The sequence below is a fragment of the Aplysia californica genome, unplaced genomic scaffold, assembly GCF_000002075.1.
Source record: "Aplysia californica isolate F4 #8 unplaced genomic scaffold, AplCal3.0 scaffold00945, whole genome shotgun sequence".
In the NCBI taxonomy this organism is placed as follows: domain Eukaryota; kingdom Metazoa; phylum Mollusca; class Gastropoda; order Aplysiida; family Aplysiidae; genus Aplysia; species Aplysia californica.
Genome location: NW_004798215.1, coordinates 125,744 through 133,335, shown reverse-complemented (window position 1 = coordinate 133,335; position 7,592 = coordinate 125,744). Strand labels below are relative to the sequence as shown.

Here is a 7,592-nt window from a genome sequence, read left to right as displayed (position 1 = left end):
GAACAAGGGGGGCAGCGGGCACATAAAAACAATTTTGCCAAGTGTCGGGAAATATTACCGCGGTAACAAACAAGCGAGGGATTTCTGACAGAGACCCAAAACGCCGCATACGTAGAGTAGTCGCCCCTCGATAGGCGTACTGCGGATTAAACAGGGGACTTTCTTTCAACTTTTACCAACTAATCTTTAAATTATCAGAATCTCAAATTTAATAATTTACATGATACATTTCTAAGCCACTGTAATCTATCATTTGTGAGGCAGCATGGTGGAATCAGGCTCTCGTCAAAATAATGAAATCGAAGAAAACAGCAGTTTTCCCCCTGCAAATTTTTATCAAATTTTTGTTTTTTGGCTCAACACCTTTTACGTCCATTTACAAACACATTCCTTTGAGGATTTCACTGAAAACGTTGATTAAAGGCACAAAAATATAAATTTACAGTGTCCATGGACTCTCCAGCTTTCGAATATACCAAGCTTTGGCGGCCATTTTCTCGCTAATTTTACCTCTTAAATCAGGTGACCCCCACCTCATTCAATCCAAAATATCTCCACTTCTATTGAAGATGGATGGGTAATATTTTCACTGAAAGCAAGACAAATGAACAAGCTTTAAGATGATACCAATAACTCAATATGCCCAAAAATTGACGAGAGCCTGATTCCACCGCGCTGCCTCACATTTTCATTTTTTCCAAAGAATGATGTGGGTGGATGGATCACACAAACATGATTCAGCATGAGTTATCATAATGATAATTGCTCCCCAAGAATTACAAAGAATTATTATTTTACTATGCTCAGTCAGTACCGAGTTTTGAGAAATTTGATGTTAAAAATTTTGAGTTTCACAATATTTTGTCAAGCTTTTTCTAATACAATTTTTTAAATGTCTTGATAACAACTCCAAATTATCTTATGGTTTTGATGGAGCTGATAAAACATTTGGTTTCTGACCTCATGGTCTTAGTAACTCAAAACGGCTAAAAATGTGAGAGAGAACTTTGCAATTCTAGGGAAATAAAATGTCGCACACTAGCAGAGAAATAACTTAGATCTTTCAGGTGCTTCCATTCTACCTGTCTTTATCCAGATCAACACGGGCAGAGTGAGTGAGATACAGCGCTCCTGTCGCAGAGAGAAAGATTTCATAAACTTGCCCGCTTGGGAATCCAACTCCTTTCTTGTAACTATGACAACGGACAGCTTATATAACCACTAACATCAAGTCTTGTAACTATGACAACGGACAGCTTATATAACCACTAACATCGAGTCTTGTAACTATGACAACGGACAGCTTATATAACCACTAACATCGAGACACTGGGGAATATCAGGAGACAATCACTAAAGAGCGTTAAAAAAATACATATGTTGGAATACGAGCACCAATTGCAATCACAGTACTAACACACAAACAACATCATAGTAATTACACGCAATCTTACACACAATCAACATTACAAAACTAACACATAATCAACATTACAAAAGAAACACACAATCTTATACACAATCCACATCACAAAAAAACCACACAATAATCATCACAGTACTAACACACAATCAACTTCACAAAAATAACACTCAATAATCATCACAGTAATTACACACAATCCACATCACAAAAATAACACTCAATAATCATCACAGTACTAACACACAATCAAGAAAAAAACAACAACTATCTGTATCATCTATGACTACGACTTCACAACACAAAACAATACTACAACACACAGAACAATACTACAAACACTATCACAATACTACAAACATTATCACAGAACAATACTACAAACACTATCACAGAACAATACTACAAACACTATCACAAAAAAAACAAAAAAACGTTTAATTCAGAACCAGCTGTGCAGTATGAAACATACATTTCTATTTACAAAGCAAATACTCAATAAACCATGCGGTAGAAAAAAAAAGCAACAATAGACAAATATGTAAAACATGCTCACAGACAAATATGTAAAACATGCTCACAGACAAATATGTAAAACATGCTCACAGACAAATATGTAAAACATGCTCACAGACAAATATGGAAAACATGCTCACAGACAAATTTTCGCGGTGGGAATGCATTTACAAGAGGTGTTTTATTGACTTCAAAGAATTAGAAAGACAAAAAGGAAAAGGGAACCCTCTTTGTTCCGTTGAGTCCGATTTCGTGATATGAAAATTTCACTGTAAAACATTATATCCTGTACTCAGTATGAATGGAAATATCTCTCTTTCAAAAAAAAAAAAACCCTCCATAAAAAAATTCTACAATTCAAACAGAATGGAAAAAACCAAAGCATACCTACTGAGGAGAGAGAAATAAGACAAATCCAGGCCTTATAATTTAGAGTATACCGTTCGTGGAAAGGAACTGGCCACCCTACCACAATAATTGAAGGCCCAGGAAGTTGTCTCACTAACAAGGCAATCCCCAATGTCCAGATCGGATGCGGGAACAACTTTTATACCGTTTTCATCTGGATCGCTAACAACATACCGTTTTCATATAGCAGGTTTATAAACAGGTATATAATATATCAAACACACAAAACGCAAAACATCAATGCTTTCCTTGCACTCACTGCACCAAAGAGTAATACTTTCAAGCACATTTTGACTTCATCAGCCGCACGCACGGGCAGCGTTATCACAGGCACAAAAAAAACCCAAGGGAGATCCATACAGTACACACACAACCGTCTGTTGTACAGTGTAACATATCATCAGAATCAATTTACACGGTACATTTTAATCTCCTCTCGATCTAAATCTAAGAGAGTCAAAGAGTTCTTTTGTAACACAGACTGTGTGTAGCAAAAACATAATATTATTAATATGTATACACATTTCGTATAATTTAGATATAAGCCAGTCATGCAGAGTTCCCGAAAAGCAACTCCCATAGTGCTGTGAGTGTGAGACACGTTTGGGTTTTTTTTTTCATGAGAATTAAATCAGTTCAGGGTTGTTGTGGTTTCAAGGACATCATAAAAACACAACAAAATTTGCAGACACTTGTTCACAGATAAAAATTTTAAGTAGAAACCAGTTTTCACGATAGGTAACAAAAGCTTAAACAAACAAAAATCTAATCTGAGTGAAAGAATATTCTATACAGCAAATGTTTCCCTCTCTCATCCACACACCATTATTCACTATACATTAATTAGGAGGCAGGCTGCTTTCACCCTGCCTGTCTTTACTATTAAAGCCAAGTCTGGCTGAGGGGGATACATACGACACGACAACCCAGCAGGCAGACTGAGATCACTACACGTACAATTTAAGACTTCCCCATCAAGTTGGAATTGAACTCCCGTTTTCTGTGTGCAGTGGTGAAAAGCTTTACCTTATTATACCACAGATGCCTGTCTGAGTGGGAAAAAAATCCACAACAATGAAATAGCACCTGTGAGGGACTTGACCACAGAGGCCAGACTGTCAGCGGTACCACGCCCCAAACCTACAAAGTCATGTATCTTTAAAGTTACAAAATGTTACTAGGGCAGGGAACAACTTTCCTGGCAAATTTACTTTGTATAAAATGTGTCAGAATTTTAAAAAAAGACAGATTCATGGTTGAAGAATTAGGGAACATTTATTTTTGAATGATTAGCACCAAAATTATTTTTCTTTCACCGTTGGAGTGTTTAGCAGGTTGAACAGTGTACACCTAAGACTGTTCAATAAGTTCAACAGTGCACAACCCAGGACTGTTAATTAAACATGTTAATGTTCAACAAAGCATATCAGAGGAGTGTTAACCATTTTCAACAGTGCACAACAAAGGAGTCTTAATAATTTAACAAGTTCAACAATGCACAACAGAGGACTGTCATCTCTCAGTCTCACCAAAACCACTGTGCACAGACATAGATCTACACATGTTCCAATAGAATGGTCAACCACTCATCTGGACAACAGAAACATACGTAGAGGTGAAAGTTCACACACACAAGTTCCCTTTTGATAATCATACACAGGACAACCTGACTTCCTGTCGCATCCTGACCATACATAAACCCCACAGGTTGAACAAATATTAATCTCACTACAGATGACATTACAAAAATACATCAATACTTTCATTGTTACAGGTCAACTGGAAAATACACACAAAATAACAGATACAGCCCCGCTCGCTAACCTTCTTATCGCCAGGGTCCACTTTAGCCATCAACAAGAGGCTTACATTTTTATACTTCCCACCTACATGTTGTTTTTTTTTCGTTCAATTTCAAGTGGGGCACTCAATAACACCTGTCGCTACCCGCGCGATCGCCACCTCCCACCAAAATCACCCAATCGCCCACAAGTAGGTAATATCGCTCAGGTGTCGCAAGTATTGAGATTCAGTAACCCCCCACATGAACTGTGAGGAAAAAAACGTCAAGTTCCACAACATGAGAAGCTTATACAATCATACGATGAAATCATTCTGAATAGACTGAACAAAAATGAGAAAAAGCTTGATCAGAGCTATACTACAGGTGCAGTCCTCCTACATAATAAATATTGATTTGAAATCTTTTAGAAAAAAAAATTTCAAAAGTGCACCAAGGCGTGACAAGACAACACCTATGTACTTACAATCAAACAGTTTAGAATCAGATACTCATGACTAAAAATGTAAATTATACAGCTGATTGAAAATTTTGAGACCCTTTGTGGGAGTGTATCACATTATTTGTCAAATAAGAGCTTGACAGTAGCATACAGTAACATGAGAAAAAGTGAGAGAACGAACAATAATATGTGAGGCAGCGTGGTGGAATCAGGCTCTCGTCAAAATAATCAAAGTGAACAAACTTGCATTTTTCCGCAAGTTTGTGAATTTTTATCAAATTATTGTTTTTTGGCACAACACTTTTCATGCCCATTAAAGAACTCATGTCTGTGTGGATTTTTCTGAAAAGCGTTGATCAAAGGAATAAAAAATGTAAGTCTTCAGTTACCACGGACTCTTAAGCTAAGGAAATAACTAATCTTTGGAGGCCATTTTCTCACTAATTTTACCCCTGAAAACCAGGTGACCCCCACCTCCTTCCTTTGCAAATATCTCGACTTGTATTCAAGCTAAATGGATATTTTTTGCATCCAAATAAAGACAAGTGAACAAGCTTTAAGATGATACCAATAATTTTACATGCCCAAAAATTGACAAGAGCCTGATTCCACCACGCTGCCTCACATATGTTATGTGCTGGATTTCCTCTGACCAGGGGTCAACTACCACCATCTCTTGGAACTCCTGTTCTTGAGTCAGTCATGTCCTTAAACCAGGCTCCTGACGAGCATCAGTCTGTAGACCCATAAAGTCGTGAAAGTTGCACAAAAACTTTAACCCTTTCATTAACGCCAATCCAAAATTTCTTAAGATACCGAGGAACATATTACAATAATTTCTGTCTGTTTAGTAATTTGCTTCCTTTTTTTTTTCAAATTGGAAAATAACAAGTGGCCAAATCATGGTTCTGATTTTGGACGTTCTCTTTTAAAAAAAAATGTTCTCAAAGCTTAAGAAATGATTTTGGTGCTTGTTGAGTGAGCTGATAAATTACCAATACATTTAATGATCATCATATATATTAAATTAAATACAATGTAAATGCAAACGTGGGACAGAAATTCATTTGTAATGGACAACATCTTCAATCCAGAGTCAAACAAGCATTTTAGAATATATAATATAGAATGATAGATAGATAGATAGATAGATAGATAGATAGATAGATAGATAGATAGATAGATAGATAGATAGATAGATAGATAATAGAAACATCAGAAGCAAAAACGAGCCCAGCTACAAGCAAGAGGATGAGACAGAACAAATGACACAAAATTGACACAAGCAAGAGGAAGAGACAAAAGAAAAAGAAAAACAAAATACGAAAAAGTGACGTAAGCAAGAGGAAGAGACAGAACAAAGAGGAAAATAAAAGATGAAAAAATTAACACAAGCAAAAGGAAGAGTCAGGACAAGGAGAAGAAACGACAAAAAAAACGACAAAAGCTCCAGATCCTGCTTTTAAAGGACCAGGCACAACATCCAATTGAAAAGCTAAAACTCCACATCTAAAAATGTCCAAATTTCCTTCTTTCCTTAGACCAATAAAACCAACATCCTCATCAATCATCCTCACGTAATTCTCTGGTAAATACATCATGATTAGGAGAGTGGGAAAGGGGTATGGGTCTCAGTCTCACCCTGGGGGGGGGGGGGGGGAGAGCTAGAATTGGTTATGAAAGATAAGGAAAAAAATAACCCAACCCACTAATATAAATTAAAAAATCCAATATCAAAAAATGAACTCATCATTGCTATTCATATTCTCTTGTTTCATCATAGTACTGAAATAGCATTGCACTTTCTAACATTCTCATAATCAAAGACTCTCTGATATGAATAAGATCATTAACATGCCACCAACAAAAGGAAAATGCGACAAAAAACAAAAAATCATAATCCTCATTAATTGTGCACCATAATTTTTTGGTTAAAATTCTTGTGTCTCATTCATGTCAACCAAGTTATGATGGACTTTTCTTGGATGCCTCAAGGGTGAACCCCCCCCCCCCTCCAAGCAAATTTCATTTTAAGTCTAAGCCTAGTCCAAAGTGCTTCAAAACGTTTCCATGAAGTGGACTGTCTACTGTTTAGTGTGGCAGGCAGATTTCCCACAGGTCTTTTGTTTAGTCGAGCCACAACAGCCGATTTGACTGAAGCCGTGATACTTCATTACCTCCTCCAACTTGTATTTCACGGACTTAATCTCCGACGCGATGTACGACCCCGTCGATCCCTGAACGTCATTACTGAGAAACGTGACGAGAACATCGCCAAAAGTCTCTCGTGATATTTCCGCTTCTGTTCCAAAGGGACGACCTTGACCCTCTTTGACCTCCTCCCACAAGCCTTTGTGTGGCCACACGAGCAAGAACAAGGTCATCATGTGTTCCGGAGATATGGTTAAACTATTACTACACTTCAGGAGCTCTGGCGAGAGCTTTGCCACCTTCCTTTTCTCCACGGACGGGGACGAACTGCAACACGAGTCGTTACAGCAGTTCATCTCGGTCTCGTGAACGGTGTGATCACTCTGCAGCAACCCGAGAGCCATCTTCTTCTCTTCCGCCAACTTGGTAGTAAAGCTGGTCTCCACGTACTGGAACGTTTCCAAAGACGATAACTCTTTCAACAACTTGTGCAAGATGCAGGATACAGTATCTCCGTCTTTCTCGTCAGATGGACAGCATTTCAGAGAGGCCGATGGGTTGGTGCCGCCCCACTGGGTACATTGCAAATTGGAACAAAACATCTTCACCGGAATCTGTCCCCGTTTCATCAGGTCCAACACGCGGTCAACGGCTTCACTCACAATCTCCGCTCCACTCACTTGTTTTGGAAGAGGTGATTTCATCCAACTAAAGAAAAAAAAAAGACGCGTAAGTGATAAATATATGTATAAATTTTGACATCTTTCCTACTTTGTAAGGCCGCTCGCCTCCAGGCCGTCACATTCCCATTTCAAAGGTACTCTTATATGTTTTCATAACTGACTGACTGG

At 37.9% G+C, this 7,592-nt stretch overlaps 1 protein-coding gene across 3 annotated transcripts in view; it reads right to left on the bottom strand.

Annotated features, from left to right (window-relative positions):
- Positions 1-5,453: 5,453 nt before the first annotated feature.
- The window catches only part of LOC101855984 (glutathione gamma-glutamylcysteinyltransferase 2), an 11,678-nt gene continuing 9,539 nt past the window's right edge, over positions 5,454-7,592 (bottom strand). For all 3 annotated transcript variants that reach the window (XM_035973002.1, XM_005110788.3, XM_035973003.1), the window contains one exon: positions 5,454-7,449. In XM_035973002.1, coding sequence (XP_035828895.1) covers positions 6,675-7,449 — 775 coding nt within the window. In that variant the 3' untranslated portion in view covers positions 5,454-6,674. The remainder of the gene's footprint in view (positions 7,450-7,592) is intronic.